This window comes from Aythya fuligula, chromosome 6 (assembly GCF_009819795.1).
Source record: "Aythya fuligula isolate bAytFul2 chromosome 6, bAytFul2.pri, whole genome shotgun sequence".
Taxonomy (NCBI): domain Eukaryota; kingdom Metazoa; phylum Chordata; class Aves; order Anseriformes; family Anatidae; genus Aythya; species Aythya fuligula.
In genome coordinates, this window is record NC_045564.1 from 28058831 (window position 1) to 28076711 (window position 17881).

The window sequence follows — 17881 nt, forward strand, 5'->3', positions numbered from 1 at the left end:
ACAAGAATTAAAATAATTAAAATAAAAAAAAAAAAAAAAAACACCCAAAATCCAAACATTTCTCACATCATGGTGGTTAAACCCAGACACTGAATTAACAGAAGGAAAAGAGATTGCCAGCACATTGCCAAAGTCGTTGCAATTTGATTCAGTTAAAGAGAAGCAATAAGCCCAGACCTGCATCTGGCAGGTTTCATGTAGGGAGCATCTAGGTGAAATGCAGACTAGAGACAGGAACAGCAGAATACACTGTAAAAAACAAGTGAAGGAATTATAGCCAGAAGACACATCAAAATACAAACTCATACAGATCAGTCTTAACAGCTGTAGTTTTTCTCCACTTAGTTTCATAAATACAATTTCTGAAGTGGCCTTCTAATTCTCAGCCTCCATGTGCCAGCACCTGTGCCAGCTTACATGGGCTGGTGACACAGCCCAGCACCCTTCTCTGTCAGCAGTTTGCTACTCAGAAATGTCCAAGAGCATGCAAGCAGAGGTGCCTGCAACAGCACTAGCTGTGATGGTACCTATGTGGCATGAAACAGCTTCCTTTGGCAGCCCAGAGAAGAAAAGCTTTTGCTTGTTTTCCTGTTATCAGCATTATCAAGCTGCACTATGCAGGATTTGCTGAAGTTTGTGCATCTTCTAGCTTCAAGCTGGTTGAGGGTGCCCTATGTTAACGTCAACCTCAAAGAGCACAGAAGAGGTTGGGAAGCAGTCTGAAAGACACAGACTTCTGAAGTCAAGAGGACCTTAGGCACCCCACTATTTGTGGGATTTTTGCTCTCACCTCTTTTGTAGTATCTCTGGCAACTGCACCTCAAGGTCATACTCTGAGTGGGGCCAACAGCCACGCTAAGGGAGCGGAAGATAAATGCCTTGGGCCTTTTCCTTTCAAAAGGCTGATGAAAAACTAAACTGAGCTGACACCCTGATTCCAGGGAGAATATGAAGCTCTTACAACCTGCTCCAGGCTATAAAAGACCCCTCTGACTTGGGGCTGTTTGCCTTGGGTATGGTCTTTGGATAGCACAACAGGACAGGGTCCTGCTACTACAACTGGCGAACACAGAGCCAGTGGTTCCACAAAGTGTGGCAAACAGATCACAAAGCTGGACTAACTCTGCACACCTGGAATGAAGCCTGCACAATCCCTTTTGCTTCATGACCTCCACAGCCAAGAAGTGCAAAGGTGGCAAAAGCAGACAGCTGAGGACTGCCCGTGGAAAGAAACAGAGCAGGAGGGAGTCTGGAACAGCGCATTCATCTTCACCCTGGGACCTCTTTCCCTGACTCCACCTAGTAAAGATTTATTACTGACATTGCTAAGACAAAGATAAAAAGGGAGAAAGAACAATGCCTTATTTCTCTCATCACTTGGGCAAATGATAATTCTTGCTGCACAATGGGATTAGGCTCAAATAGGAGAAGTGTCATATCTACAGCCATAAATCCATGACCAAACTGAGATTGATAACGAATGTCTAAGTCAGGCTAAAAATCAGTCAATAGCAAGGGCTGAGAGATGCCTTTATTGTTCACCCAGTAAAACAATCCAGTAGAATATGGGGAAACAGCAGGTTTGCTGGTTTTAGATACCAGGTAATCCTTGAAATGCGTCCAGTGTACCTGTCAGTGGAGCAGAACCGGGCAAAACAGGCTTCTTTGGGTTCTCTTCAATGGATAATGGATTCACCAAAAAATGCAGTTTGGGGTTAACTGAAACTATTCATCAGACTAAGAAAAAAAGGCAAAGGCAAAAAGACTATTAACGATAAAACATTTTCTTTCAGCATTTGCAGAACAGGTTTCACATTTGCGCTTCAAAGCAACTTTTTATAGCCAAAGTCATAATGGTTTTAAAAAAGTGAAAAAGCAACCCTAAAAATGAAATGCTTCATTTTTGTTTGAAAGTATTGGTTTATGTTTTGATTTTTCCCTTTTTAATTTCACTGACAAAATGAAAAAAAAAAAAAAATTGTCTCAAGGTCACCCTTACAACTTCAGGTTACCCTTACAGCTTTTTTTCCCCAGGTTTTTCAGTTCAGCCTGCAAACTGAAAAAACAGTGGGCACAGCCTACTTGGAGTTTACTGCCCCTATTCCTATTTGAATCAGTCCTAAGCCAAAGAAAATGGGAATTTTATTTCACCAGGTAATACCAACCAGAATCGAGGTATTTAGTAGATGAAAAAATACTGAAAATCAGAGGAGTTGTGCCTGTTATGGGCTGAACATAATCCAGGAGATAAGAGACATCCTGGCTCCAAAGAACACTGCCATCTACAAGCTTCCTGCCATGCCATCCTACTCTCACGTAAGGCAATTTACACAGTGCAGGCCCGATCCTGCATTTTTAGAGTCTGTGATGTGATGTGCACCAATTTGCAAGCAATGCAACATCTAGGTTACCCAAGCTACCTGCTCTAAGCAAGGGCTTTTGGGGGCTGGGATTCTGGCGTTAGGGGGAAGCAAATGAAGAAAGATGCAACATCAACCCCACTAGCAATATTTGAGCATCAACCATGTGACCTGAAAACAACATCCCTTTTTTGCAGAGCGTTACCACTTCTGCAGGGATAATACAGTACTGGATAGTTGCTTTGCAAGCTCAATTAAATGAAAAGGCCTTACAAGGATTTCTGTTGGGACAGTCATCTGGTTTAAACACAGCAGAAGACATCATCAACAATAGCAAAAAAAAAAAAAAAAAAAAAAAAAAACAACGAAAAAAAACAACAACAAACAATAAATTAGGTATCAGCACAGCTTTCTAAATGTTCTAGAACAATTACTTGCAAGACAAAAAAATCACAGCTCTGGTACTTAGAATTTTGTCTTTTTTTTAAAAAACAATAATCCACAGGTTTTGCATAAAAATAAACATTTTAAGCTGACAGTATTATGTTAATTGGATTCAACCCGCTTTTTAATATATATATATTTCTATGTATATTTAAATGCATATTTTTCTATGAATATTCTTTAAAAGGAGTAATGGGAGTCACAAACGCATAAAAATAGATATTTTGGAAAGAAAAAGTAATAATAAAGACAACCCTGGTGAAAAAAAAAAAAAAAAAAAAAGCAATCTAACAGGGCAGTATTCTAAAGCAATGGCTCACCATACTATAATGTGCGGAGTCCAGTCCTTCTGTACTGTGAGCAATTACTCCTAAATACTATTGGGGTTTTTAACAGTGATGTACAATACAAATTCCTGCAAGTTTATTAAAAAAAAAAAAAAAAAGTGGGGGGAGGAAGGGGTATACAGGACAGATTTTGACACTTGTTACATTGCTGTAAATAACTAACACAGGTCTTCTTCCAAGATGAAAGCTGGAGGAACTCCAGCACTTTCTGCATTTACAAAAATATACTTTTGATCAAAATCTGATCCTTCCCTCTCAACTAAAATTAAAAAATAAAAATAAAAAAATCCACATTTGCCCTACTATGTTTTTTTGTTTTTTTCTGTTGTCATACAAGTAATCAAAGCAGATCAGAAAAGGTGGGATTTTTAGTAGTGTGTGTCAGCATTCCATGCTTCTTTGATGAAAGCCAGCTCCTAACAGATATAGGAAGATTATTTCCGAGAGTGATCCTGTCCCTTTACAGCAGGAGGTAACCTCACTGTTAAAAATCCCTTCAAGGCAAAAAAAGATCATGGGGTAAAGGGTGGGAAGCCATTAAAAAAATAATAATAGCCTGACCTGCTTGCCAGCTGCATCAGTATTCAAGTAAAGTTTAAAGTACCTTTGCGGGACTTCACAGAGTCTTGGAGGGTCAGACCGGCTTATTTTAACAACTGTAATACGCGCTTTGAAACAGCTTTGTCATCTGCTTGTTTAAACTTAAAAAAAAAAAAAAAAAAAAAAAACACCACCAACAACAAAACAAAACAAACAGGAGCAAAGGAAAGGTCTAGGAAAGGTCTCAGCATCAGTACTAGACTGCGCGGTATCTTCTTGACACTGACACTTTGATATTCTTCCTTCCTCTTCTAATGCATTAAAACATCGAGAAGTCATGCAGCGGTTTTAAACGAGTACTTTAAGAGTCCAGTTTTCTTAGAGGTTAACTTGATCACCAGCACAGCACTGGAGAAAGCTGATCTAACAGTATTTCACTTACAGAAGTCTTTAAAGGAAAATAAGAAATATTATTCCACAAAAAAAAAAAAAAAAAAAGCCAATTAAAAACACAGACAGCAAATTGTTTTTTTCTCAGTGTTTTTTCTTAGACATTCTTTCAGAAGAAAAGTTTTCTTCCCTTGTCTTTCTTTAAAAGCACATTTTCTAACCAGACAGATTTGATAGCTATCTTCCATCTATGTGAATCTAAGCTTTTCTGAAACTGCCTACAGGGTTTGGGAGGCAGGAGATTCCCTTTCCTAAATTTCAGAGCCATCTAAAATGCCATCTGCTCATTTTGTCTTGTTTATTTATTTTTTTCATTTTCCTTAGCTTTTTCCAGGCCAATACACTACCGTGAGAACGTAGGTGCTTGCATTTGAAAGAACTTTGGACTGAGCACAGCTTCACACATTTCACCTCCATGCCCTTACTGTGTAGTTTCTTCTGTCTTTACTTGTATAAAATCAGTTTGTGTAACACCGTTTTAAAGGAATAAAATAAATGCACATGCACACACACATACATTGTATTGGTGAACACTATACACTAAATATTTTTTTTTCAACAGCATTAACAGAAAGTTTGGCCTACTGTAGGTTGAACACGTGGGGAAGGCTGAATTTTTATGGTTGCCATGCAAGCCACCTTCAAGACAAAACAGATGAACCCACCCAAGAGCAAATGCAGCTTCTACTCTCTTTTTAGACAAATGCTGCTTTCCAGGGATCAGACTGACATCTCACCAATTCAGTCAATGCAGTATTTACAGAACCACACTGAGCTGCTTCTGTGTCAGTCCTCTGAATCCTAATGCTGTTAAACCAAAGGGGGAAGAAGGTAATTGATTTGCCTTAGTAGTAGTAGTATTCATATATATTGATAATGCTTTGAATTGCGATTTACTTCTGAAACCTTGCCCTTTGAAAAGCACACACCCTTTAAGTTGACAATTTTTTCAGGCTTCTGTTCCGTTAAAATTCTCTTCTTTTCATTTTGCTGCTCTTTTTCAATTCTCTACCAGAAAATTTGCTTTTTCTTCCAGCAGAAATGTGTCCGGTGGGCTTGGGCTTTCACTGCACCCGCTCTGTGAAATTCTCAGGGAAAACCCCTCGGCATTGGTCCAGTTCCTTATGCTGGATCCAGTCAGACTCCTTCACACCCATCAGCCATCCTTCGTCCTAGAGGAAAAAACAGAGATCAGGCACTGAGGAATAAACAAGAGTGGGGATTTTTCAAAGAGTGCAGGCCAAGGAGATGTCAAGGCACGTCAAAGCCATGCTCATAGCTGGCTTGGAGACGATCCAGGTAGAGGATGGGGGAGAAGGAGAAGAATGATATTGTTTTCTTTAAAAAGAGAGAAGGCCACTTCCCCACCAGAGTCAATACCAAAACTCATCTGACCCAGTGTCTGGAGGCAGTGAAATGTTGTAAACAATCAGCAAGTGCAATAGAAACGTCATAATTTATACCCAGTAAAGCAGGGTGCCCCAGTTCTGTGGGGCAATGGGATGGGAATCACCTGCCCTACTTTTTACTACCTAAATAGAATCATGGAATAGTTTGGGCTGGAAGGGACCTTAAAGACCATCTAATTCCACCCCCCTGCCATGGGCAGGGACACCTCCCACCAAACCAGGTTGCTTAAAGCCCCATCCAGCCTGGCCTTGAACACCTTGCTTCTCTGGGCAACCTGGTCCAGTGCCTCACCACTGCAGAGTAAAGAATTTTTTTCCAATATCTAATCTAAATCTACCCTTTTTTAGTTTAAAACCATCACCCCTTGTCTTATCACTACACTCCCTGGCCGAGAGTCCCTCCTCAGCTTTCCTGTAGGCCCCCTTTAGGTATTGGAAGGCCATTATAAGGTCTCCTAGAAGCCTTTGCTTCTCCAGGCTGAACAACCCCAGCTCCCTCAGCCTGTCTTCGTAGGAGAGGTGCTCCAGCCCCTTGACCATCTTTGTGGCCCTTCTCTGGAACTATTCTAATACTCCCGTGTCCTTCTTGTGCTGGGTGGCAGTGGTGGCATTCTCCATCACCAGAAAAGAGACGGGCACCTCCACAGGGCAATTCATCCCATCCATCTTGGGCATGGGTCTTTGGAAAGGACGAATTGTTCCCTGGGAGTGCTCACCCTTGTTCTGGTGCTAATCCCCCAGATCCATAAGCAGGGATCAATTTTCACTGAGTGAGGCAAAGGGAGCCCTGCCCAGTAGGACTTGCTCAGGAGGAGAGCCAGGACTTCCCACAATCTCCCTGCTCTCTGCAGTGTGCCCAGCACCAAGATTCCTACTCAGGAGGGAAACGAGATATTCAAGGTAGGAAGGCTGCACCGTTTGTAGCTCAGGTGTGTGGCTGCCCTGTTGTCTGCATGCCTAAGAGCTTGCAGATTCCACAATGCCACCCCTGCAGCTTCCAAGTGCCCATTCATGTCTGCCTTTTGCAGGAGGGCAGCCTGTGGGGCAGGAATGCAGCACGAGGCAATGGAGCTGCATGGGGGACCACCGCCTCCAAGCTTAACAGCTTGCTCTGCATCTGCTCCTCTGAGCGAAGTATACACCAGACTCATTTAGAGTTACATCAACACCATTTAGCTACATAACTTGCCAGGGCAGAAACGCTCAGGAAACCAGATGCTCTAAGCCGTGGAGATACAGGGCATGCATGTGCGCAGCTCAAACAGTTGTTCTTACACTTCTTTCGTGGAACTGGCAGGAGTTACCTGTGAATTTACCCAAGGACAAGCACTGCCTCCCTTGAAACGTATTCTTTAAAAACATACCTGCATGGTGCAGGAGTGAAGCAGCCCTCACACCAGGGAAGATCCACGGGGCATGCATGGCTTTCCACTGCCATTTTATAGCTTCTGCCCTCGTCCTGTTTTCTGTGCATTTCACATGGCAGCAGCTCAGACCAGCCACTGTACCGAGCTCCCTGCTCCATGCAGGCTGCACTGGGTGCCTGAGGCTCAGCCAGCCCTTGCTGCTGCCTCAGAGTTGAACATTCAGGGGATGGCATGGGAATGGCGTGAGACAGGAGCCCATCTGCATCAGCCAGTTGCAGGGGCTGCAGAAGGACTGACATGCCATATATCAGGAAGACAAACAACTAGGTGGCAGGTGCTGGGCGCAAGTGCCTGGAAGGCATCTTCCAGCTAACAGCACAACAAGCACAAAAGCTCATCCATTTGCATGTAGCATCTGTGCCATACAGCATGCATCACTCCCACAGCATCCTGCTACCAAGGGTCTCCTCAGCTGGAGGGATCAGGCACCAGGACCCAGACTGACCCCTGCCTGTTTTGAACAACGTCACTTGAAGTGCCAGCTTAGAAGCACTGCTGCCTTTAACTCCTTCTATCAAGACGAAATAAATCCCAGCCTGCCTGATGAACACCGACACCTAAGCTGCAAGACAGAGACCCAGATCACAGCCTATTATCCTAAGCTTCCTCCACTCACTTGCACAGTTCATGCACATGTTAACAGCCAACGCTGTCTGGCTGGGTTTGGTCAGGGTTAGGGAAATGAGCTGTAGCACACAGTACACTGTAGGAGGGTTAGAGGGCTTCAGTGCAGCTACAGCATCATGTTAGCAACACTCAGAGCTCACCCTCTGCAGCTTGGAGAGTCTCGAGTTCATGGCTGTTGCACCCACATCCAGCTAGAGTGCAAACATAGGGCATTGAAAAACTCCACTCCACAAACGCCATCTCCTACCACTGAAGGGGAGCTGCCCCTCATTTCCTGTCCAGAAAGCTTTCTGAGAAGGAAATGCTCACAAATGCTTATGCAGGGCAGTCCCACCCAGTGAAGAGTTGTCTTCAGAAAGAATCACTGCTTCTTCCCCATACAACCCTTCCGCCCAGAGCATCAGCTCTGTGGGAACTGCCGGCATATTACAGCTCCCATTTCACAAGCAGCAGCAAGATCTGACCCCATAGTTCACAAAGGCAACAGCTGAGCCACAGAGGATCCACATGTCCTGTGGCCAGTGCATGACACCTTCCCTTCACACCCCTTGTGGAATCCAGATTTTGTCTGGACTTGGCCAAAATCAAAGAGCTGGTGACTTCTGAATCAATTTGGAGAATTCCCTTCCTTTTCCAAACAAAAACCCAGAGACTTGAGAATGAATGTTACACAATCACCACCTCTCTCAGGCAAAATAGTAAAGCTGCAGCAGTCTCTATCAGCTGGAAGCCCTCAAACATAGCAAGTGAGGAGGATTTACTCAAGGCTTTCAGAAATAACTGAGATTAAAGAAAAACACTGCCAGTTAAATCCATGTTGAAGATGGACAGGGGAAGTGTTCCGTGGAGCTGGGAATCCTGCTCACATCTTTGGCTCTGCTGCCATCTCCTGACCAAACACAATCTTTTAGAAATAGGCATTGCTATGCCGAAGTGTAGCACACCGACCCTAAGCAAGCTTCTTTCTCAGAGCCTCAGCATTTCTTAAAAGGGGAGAAAAACATCATCACAGGCTGTGGTCAGCTCTGGGCCAACGCCACAGTCTGCACTGCAGTAGTCACAGAAAATGTTCATCAAGATTAGGAGCTAGGTATGGGCTCTGTAGGGTTCCTGATCAAGAAAGCCATTGCCTTGACTCAAATGCCCTTCTAAGGGCAGAAAGCCACAGCTACTTCACATGCTATATGCAGAATAAGGTCTCCACTTTCGATTCACAAGCAGAGTCCTCCTCTGTTGCGGGAAGCAAGGACAAGGACAAGGACAACCGGCTCTCCAGCCAGCTCCCAGCCACAAACTGATGGCTCTGCACCCAGCCAGCAGGCTGTTAGTGGAGGAAGAAGCAGCTCCAGAAATCCCTTTGGCTCACCCCAGCCCAGGCACACACCCTGTCTTCTCTGCTCACCTGCTCCTCAGGGTTCTCAAATGGAATCACAAGCACCACATCTCCGGCCTTCAGCTGCAGCTCGTCACTGTCAGTGGCTGTGTAATCATGCATGGCCTGGACCTGCAGAGAAAGGAGAGGAGAGCCACATGCTTGTTAACACAGCCCTGAAGACTCACATGACAGGAAGTCTGTATTCACTCAAATGGTGTCCTGTATTATTTTTGCAGCTGGACTTCAAGAGTATTAGTGATTATAGCCTCCCACCTCTAAGCAGGGAGAGGAAACATAGGTAAGAGCATCAGTTCAAATCTTCAAGTGATTGTATTTTGTCATGTGTGGTTTTTTTTGAACTCGTCTTATCTCCTATCAACATCTGTATTATACCTTTCTACTTCAAGCCACAACCCTCTGCTTCAACTGCTACAGTCTACAGTGCTGCCTGTAACCTGTCTGAATTTGATGAGCCTCCTATGGTTCCTCAAAGTTTTGCAACCCTCCTGCTTTCAGCAGATTTCCCTGAAAAAGCAGTACAGGGACGTAACTAAGCAGAAGAAAAGAACTCCTGTAGCAGGTTAGGCAAACAAAAAAGGAGAGTGCCATATCTCACGTTCAGGACATGATGCATCTGTGCTGTCTTGCTACCGAGGCCCTTCAATGTGACATAGCCCATGGCCATGCTGAGTGAAAGTAGTTAACTTGTTACAAGAACAATTGTCAGAGACTCAGTGTCCCACCAGCATGCACTCACCTTGAACAGAAATCCTGGGGGCATGTCAGCTCTTTCAGAGGAAGCTCCTCCTTCCACGGTGCCGTTGACAGTAGCAGGGAAAGTTTCCACAACAACAGCAGGCAGAGAGGTCTGAAAGGCAGCAGCCAGGAAAGGAAAAACATCACTGAGAAAGGAAAATCCCAAATGGCAGCTCCTAGACCCACCCTGGAGGATACACATCAAAACCATAACCTATTTGGGTCTCCCAACACTATCCAAGGATTCAGTGGATTTTCCCAGCACACTAGGCAGTGATGAAAGCAACCCAAAGGACAGCAAAGGAAGCAGTGAGAGGGCAGGAGAGGTGACCACTGCCCTCCTGTGCTTAAGGCAGGATTCAGAGCATTTTTCTGGGACCACGCTGGCTACCATTTTCCATTTACTGCAGTCCTTGTAAAGCCCATGGAGAACTGACAACTCACATGTGACAGTCTATAGGAACCAAGCAACCACGAGATGGGACCTACTCCAGCCCCTAAGAACACTGATAGTGTCAGAAGAAGAGAGGAAACCTGGCTAGTCAGGGGTTATAGGCAGAGCCCACAAAAGAAAAAGTAACGGGTGGGCAAGAAGGAGCCAGGCAGAAAACACAAGCTTAACACAGCACAGGTCATGGGCTGGCTTCATGGCATGGCTGAAGAGACAGGTTTTTTTGGGGATCTTCCCACTGAGCTTCTCCCTAAGTATTACACAGGGAAAACACAACAGCTACCTCTGGCCTCTGAGTAAGACCACTGTAGGTGCTGCAGTGGCAGGGATGTGTTTTCCCAAGCCATCACACATGTCTTTTGTCAGCCCAACGTCCCACATGTCTGCTGTACAACAAGAGGACATGATGGGACATAAAGGGGCTTTATCTTGAGGCTTACCGATCCTGAATCAGCTTCGGTTTTAGATGCTTCAGCTCCAGCTGCTGCTTCAGATCCAGCTGCTTCAGCTCCTGCATGGGCTGCTTCTGCGGGCTGCAATACAAAAGCCATCCAGGTGGAGAGTTACACTCATTACAGCTACGTGTGTGTGTGCAGAAAGCACAGCTCACTCTGTCCAAGTGCTCTACACGGTTGACTGCTGCCATCTGCTGACAAATGTGTGAGGAACTTCAGGTTCTCACCACGTCTCCTCAGTTCTCTGCAGCCTAGTGGAACCGCAGCAAAGCCTGCATTCCCTCCCTCCAGCCACACAGCAGGCAATGCTCCAGAAGAAATCAATGCAACCTGCAAAACCTGTACGCCTCCTCCTTTTCAGGGCCTAACTTACAGACCTACTCACACATGCACAGTATCTGTACTACATCTAGGTTTCCACTTGTATGTGAATACATGGCTCTGCTTACGTGCCATACACTATTTCCAAGGATCAACAATCACGGAATATTTAAGCCTTTGCATGCTCCCAGTAATAGAAGTGTGTGCTAATGACGTGTCCAGATCTGCAGCTTCATCTGGACCCAGCATCCTTATAACATTATCATTGAATCAAACCACTGAAGAACGTGACCTTTTTTTTATCCAACTAGGTTTTCAGAAGGCCCAAAGAATCATGAACTTGGATTCTGTTTGTAAGAATTTGCTGTGACTATCCTGCACAGTGTCTGCATGGTGGGGAGGGGAGAGTCTAGCACACAAAAGCTACCACCACCAGGGAGAAACATTCAGCATCATCTACAAACCACTGCCTGGCAGAGATTGCTCCTGGAAGCACGCTTCCAAAGCTTCAAGCTTTTAGTCTCTTTCACCTAAAGTCAGGTTAGCTCTGTTCTCATTCAAAATTAAAGAGGTTCATTTCCCGCTCCCAGAAATTGCAGCAACACAGGAATTAAATTAGATCTAGTAGCATTAATGCTGCCAGCCAGGCATCATCTGGGCTAACTCCTGACAAGAATCTCAGGGGTTGAGTAAGGGAATGTCTTCACGGGCAATCTATATTTGTTCCCTACATTAGGCATCACAAGCACCTCTTTGTATAATCTGCAAGATTCCTACTCTATACAGCACAACAGAGATTGCTACACAGACATCTTCCATTTTTAACACGTGAATAAACAAGTTTTGGCATGCCTATACACCTCACACATTTGGTAAACATGTGTGCCCCTAAACACAACCACATTCAGCACGAGGCATTGTCCTGATTTCTTCATGTTGTAATTCTCATCATGCCAGCCCTACAGAAGCATTTAAGTCCAGGTTCAACTGAGCAGTGAAACCCTCAACTTCCACCTCTTTCCCTGGGAACCCAGATAACTTGGTTGAACCTGGGTTCCGCAGATGTTCCAAGCCATCCCACAGTGACTGAAGCCCAGACACACGGTCTGTGGACTGATCCCAAACATCTCCCTCAACCACGTCTCTTCCCCTGATGAGAACACTGCCCAATGAGACAATGCGCAGATCTACCAGGTTTTAAACCATGCTTTGCATGAGCATGTTCTTCCTTCACCATATCTTTCTTCCATCATATCTGGGCTGACAGCGAGCCAAGATATGGCTCTGCTCCTACACCTGAGCAGATGCAAAGCACCAGTCAGGAACTCCAACACCTCCTGGGTTAACCTGGCCATGCCAGAGGACACACACTGTGTAAAGCACCAGCCACAGTAACCCTCAACTCCACACCCGTCTGGCTACTAGCCACACACCGACACAAGACTCCAAGTGGTTTTCTAATAGCAACAGAAATCAGCAAGAAATAAATACCTCGATTTAAGAAAAGGCCATCACATGGCCTTCAGCTGTTCCAACAGTGCCATTTAGCACATGCCTTCCTCTCCTGTCACCTCCTTCCTCATGTCCCCCCATCACTGCACCCACAGGCCTATACTGCCAGAGGGTATTATACATAGCAGAGCTGTTCCCATCCTGCAGATGATTCCCAGAGCAGCTTTGGCAGTACAAAGGTAAACATATGCATATGAAATGCTACCATGGCTCCTCCTGTTTAATTAGATTTGCTCCCAGGTTGCTTTCTATATGGATTCAGTGAAACTGGAACAGATGCCAGCCCAACTCTATCTGGTCAAGCATGATTTTTAATATGGACAAGTGAAAAGGAGTTCACATTTAGCCATGGGTTTCTTAGAGCAGCTGATTTGCAAGAACAGTATTTAATAACCAGAGAAATTAAACCTCAATTAATTCCCTGGGTTTCAAAGGGCATTTCCATGTCAGCTACTTATTTTTCTATTTTATGTACCCGTGGGTGTGCCAAAGTCTATAAAAGTATTTACAGTCATGGTGAGATACTACAGGGAGAAGAGGGGCAATTGCTCACTGCTGTTGCCAGGTTTGAAAGCTGTATTTATGCCAACAGCAGCATCACACACACCAGACGCAAGTTTAACTGGTCTGCAGAACTAAGCAGATTCTCCAAGTTTCTATGCAGTTGTTAACCCCATAGCATATGGGGCTGTGCACCCAGGCAACAAAATCTCTCATCAACAGCTAGGAACAAAATTAGAGCAAAAACACTTCAGAATGCTTGAGGAGCAAAAAGGAGGATTCCCCAGCTATGGGGAGCTCTGCCCTTTAACACTGTATGGGATGCCAAGGTGAGAACTGGAATGGTGAGAGCATCTCGTCTAGTACCATTCCCCAGTTATACTGTCCTTCGGGTTTCCAGAATGGGAGAAATGGCCCCAAACTTGACTGTAAGCACAGTTCAGTCACACACAGTCATACCTCTCGCACTGCCTGTCCACTCGAAAGGCATGATGAGATCTTTCCTTGCCAAAACACAGACTTTTATTTCTTTTTAAGATAGACTGACAATGCACATAAAATGAAGTGACAGATGTTAAACACTGATGGCTGACAAAGCACACAAGGGCAACATCTTTCAACACGACCCAGGCTCGTGTGAAGGAAAGCACTGGCCACAGTGAGTCCTTGGGCCAGACTCTCAGCAAGCGTAAAGCTGTTTCCTTCTATGCACTGACTCTAGATGGTGATCTGGCCTTTGAGAAGGGGAAGGTTGGCAAGACTCAATCCCGTGGTGCAAGCCAAGGACACGTGGCTTACATCTACACCATGGGTTACAGCCAGCTCAAGTCACAGGCTTGAGTGCCCAGACTACGTGTTTTCTGTCCACACTGCTAGCTGTTTGTGCAGAGGCGCTCAAAAGCAGCTGTGCTTGGTGTATCCCCACATGGGCTAAACTGCAGCACTCTGAGACCTTCCCTGGCCTGATATATCTAGAGGGCACAAATGAGTGTCCAGCTTAGGTTCAAGATGCAGAGCGTGTGTAGAGTCTCCCTTGCTAACAAGCTCCAAAGCTAGGATTGTGGCAGGTGACAGGCAAGTCTTGGGCCTGCTCTTAACATTTTGCTTAGACACAGGCTGGGCTATTTCACATCAGCCTGACAGTGATGGTCAATGAACAGCAAGCACTGCAGAAAATCCCAGACATGTATGTATACCCAGTGGTACAGGTAGTAAGGACTAGGGGCACCCGAGACATTTATGCATCACACACAAGACCAACAGGACACACAGAGTTTAGGAAACACTGGGGGGATGGAGGGTGAGGATGATGCCACAGTGGGATTAAGTCTGGGGAGAAGGTCACAGCACCATGCCATGGGAAAGGTAAGTGAGTTAGCACTGGGGTGGTTTAGTGGTGGAGGCATTAAGTTACAGCGCCAGACCTGATTTGCAAACATGGCTGCTCCCAGGGCTTGACAGAAGGTGCAAAAGTGGGTTCAGCATTACACGGAGCAACTTTGGTTTGGGGGATGCATGGAAGAAAAGCAGTGAGGGAAATGGAACTGGTATGCACAAAGAGATGGCACTGGCACATGCACAGTACACATGATGAGAGATGAAAGCCATATGAAGTTCTTACCTCCCATAAATCCCAAGGTAAAGACTATGCGTGTCAAAGAGCAACAAAAACAAAACATGTTTATACGTGATTATTTTAGTGAGTACAAACATTATAGACACTGATCAGTCTGAAGCAGGCATATGCATTCAACAGCACTTACCTCTGCATGTTTTACAAATATTTTTTAATGCCTGAATTTATCCACTCCTCCCCCCAGCATATCTAAATTAAGTCCCAAGGCATGTGAGCGAGGGTTATTCCTACCTTTGGAATGAAAGGAAACAGACAAGCCACATTCAATTATAAGTGGCAGACCACACAGCCAGAAAGAAAATCATGAGTTTGTAGTCTATTAGAGCTAAATATGCACCCTTATCTCCCCAGACAACACAGTTAAGAATGATTTCAGATCAAGACTTCAGTTGGTGTCTTTGGATCAGCAGTGAAATATTTTAACCTCTCTGCCATACTGTCTGCCCTATAGGAAACAAATTTGACTCCTTTGAAAACTGTGTGGTTTGTGCTAGGTTTTAATACTGTGGTTACCATTACAATTATTAATTTCAGACTCTTTAATGACTTCTGACACTAACAATAAATATATTGGAACACCAAATAATCTATTGTTGAGCAGTTTTGAAAATCCTACTCAGTGTAATATTTGTTGCTTGCTGGAAGGGTAACAAATAATACCCTTTTAAAGTCGATTTTATACTAATACCTAATATCAATATACCTGATTATCAAAGTTATAACTGGTGGTTCAGACAAAAAAAAACAACAAATCCTAGTAAAGGAAAAAATAAGCTTATTCTGGGTATGTAGTTTGTTCAGTCAGGCATGCAGTCAGGAAATGCTAATCTGCCCAAAGTTCCAGAAAGTAGCAGTTTGGCACATTGAGGTGTATTAAATTATAATAATAACTAGCATTTTGTAATGTAGTATCTTAATTTAGAAGACTCAAATGCCTAACAGAGATCTTATTGCTACAAAAATTTGTTTCAAACAGGTCTATTTGACATTGTGATAATGGAGAAATATTGTAAACATCCCAATTATGTTATTACAAATTTTAATGGAAACCATGGGAAAAAAATACCCATTTCATACATATGAAGTGGAATGTCTGGGTGAAAGACAACAGCCAAATTTGGGTGCCCTTCACAGACTCCAGCCATTTAGAAAGAAACTGAAGCATGGTCCTCTTGGGACAGTAGCAGGTACAAGCCAGAGCAGAATTAGGTATCTTCCTTTTTAATACATCACTGTGTTAACAGTATGTTCAAGGAAAAAGCTAGTACTTTACTGTGAACAAAGGCTGTTATACCCAGAAGAAAAAAAAAAAGAAAAAAAAGCACTTGATGTTACTTGAGTGTCTGTCTACAGCTTTATTCATCTTAAGTAACTGCTATCAAAGAGCCTGCTTATTAAAAATCCCTTTGAGAGCAATTTATAGCAGGCACACAGAGCGTAGATTGAATGCCTATTCACAGAGTAATGGTTTAAGTCCATACAGCACACAGTGGATGCTAATCTACGGATGGATGAGTTGAGTGAGTTGTCAATCAATAGATCCTTAGAGCAAAGCACAGGCACCTAGTGCCAGCCTGTGGCCTAGCTAACAGCCACCTGACTCTCACTGGACTTACAGATCCAGCAGAGAAGATCGAGGTGACCCTTGGCAAGAAGTCAGTTTTGCACTGAGAGGGAATGGTGATATGAACCAACCTGGGAGGCAGGTGTGGGGGTCTTCCCCACAGTGGCATCTGGTTTAATGGGATCAAAATCCAGATCCAACAGGCTGGCTCCCTCCTGGAAGGGCCCAGGGGCATCAAACTTGGCAGCAGTGAGGAAGAAAAGCAGGACGAGCATTAGACACACACATGTGCACAGTAGAGGGTACGCGATATCCAGGAGCTAAGGCTGCAAGCGCAGAGATGTTGTGGGGATGCAGACACCTGACGTGACTCCTGACTGCTTTGTGCCCGTAACTGCAGGCAGAAAGCATGCCTTTGCTATCAACCAAACCTGGGCTTTTTCCACAAGGCTCACCTGACCTGCTACAGGCAAAAAGATCGCCACCACTGCCAACGCAGGTGGCCTTCTCTGTATATCTGTTCCTCACAGCTCATCCAGCTGCCTCTGTGCAGAAGGCCCACGACAGACCCCCAGCCACACTGATAGGAGCTGCCATCCACACCACTTATCTCAGGAACAGGGACCTAGGCAGAAGAACAATGAAACTTCTGGAAGACAAGTCTGAGGGACCTGATTGCTCCTAAATCCCTCCAGGAACAGAAATACAGAATACGGCAGCTCACACTAGCTAAGGGATCTGAATGACTTCGCACTCCAAAATGCCGTTTCCAATGCCTTCAATTTCAGGACATCCCATCAACATGCACACATGAGACTTCTAACACAGCACACATCTGAGAGGCTTAGCTACCCTCTTCAACGCCAGCAGAATACCTTTCTTTGAATAATGCTCTAGCTAAAGATTATGACGACACATTCAGTGATTACCACCAATAAAACAGTCACAAAGGAATCACCAGTACTCAAAACAACTACCATCACAGCTGGTTGTCAGATTTAGCCTAACCACTATGGCCTTCCTATTCAGCTTCAGAGGAAGCTGCAGTCCAGGAGGATTTGACCCCACTTTCACTGATCTTCCAAACTTGCTTGCCCTACCCCTTGTAGCCACTTGTCCAACAATACACCAAGGCTGTCAGGCTGGTCTTCATTTACATCATGGCCCCAACATGGAAGAACTTATGGAAAGAAGTGAGACATAATATAAGAGAAAGTCCTCTGCATGCAACACGTACCACCATCACCTTCGCCTCCTCTAATTTCCTATTACACCAATGCTCATTTAGATTTTTCCCTCCCTTATGACCATCCTCACCTCACTCTTTTTAATATCCCCAGTTCCAGGAGGGCAAGGAACCAAGTTCACCCATCTCACAACAGTATGCTAAAACCAACTGGCATTCTAGTACACTCCCCCAGCACACACTGAAGCCATTGGAAAGGTTCAAATCCTAATCTGTAGCTTTTTTTTCAGTGGTTGGACAGCACAGGGTCTGGTCATGGAAGAATCTTACCTGCCATTCAAGACTTACATGCAAGGCCTAGCACCCTTTGCCTTTACAAAGATCTCCCACAAGAAAGCTCACTGGACCCAAGCCATCTGACAGGAACAGCCCTGGGCAATGCACTGAACACTAGTGGCTGCTGGGTGCTTCAGTGAAGATTGTTCTGGCAACCATAATACTCCCTCAGAAATCCCATCCA

General features: G+C 44.6%; 1 protein-coding gene across 4 annotated transcripts in view; it reads right to left on the bottom strand.

Annotated features, from left to right (window-relative positions):
• Positions 1-4645: 4645 nt before the first annotated feature.
• The window catches only part of BIN1 (bridging integrator 1), an 86968-nt gene continuing 73732 nt past the window's right edge, over positions 4646-17881 (bottom strand). For 2 of the 4 annotated variants that reach the window (XM_032190212.1, XM_032190211.1), the window contains 6 exons: positions 16307-16414; positions 14597-14620; positions 10627-10719; positions 9737-9847; positions 9007-9108; positions 4646-5313 (listed from right to left, as the gene is read on the bottom strand). In XM_032190212.1, the coding sequence (XP_032046103.1) occupies positions 5206-5313; positions 9007-9108; positions 9737-9847; positions 10627-10719; positions 14597-14620; positions 16307-16414 (546 nt within the window). In that variant the 3' untranslated portion in view covers positions 4646-5205. The remainder of the gene's footprint in view (positions 5314-9006; positions 9109-9736; positions 9848-10626; positions 10720-14596; positions 14621-16306; positions 16415-17881) is intronic. The other 2 variants (XM_032190214.1, XM_032190213.1) reach the window with 1 other exon arrangement.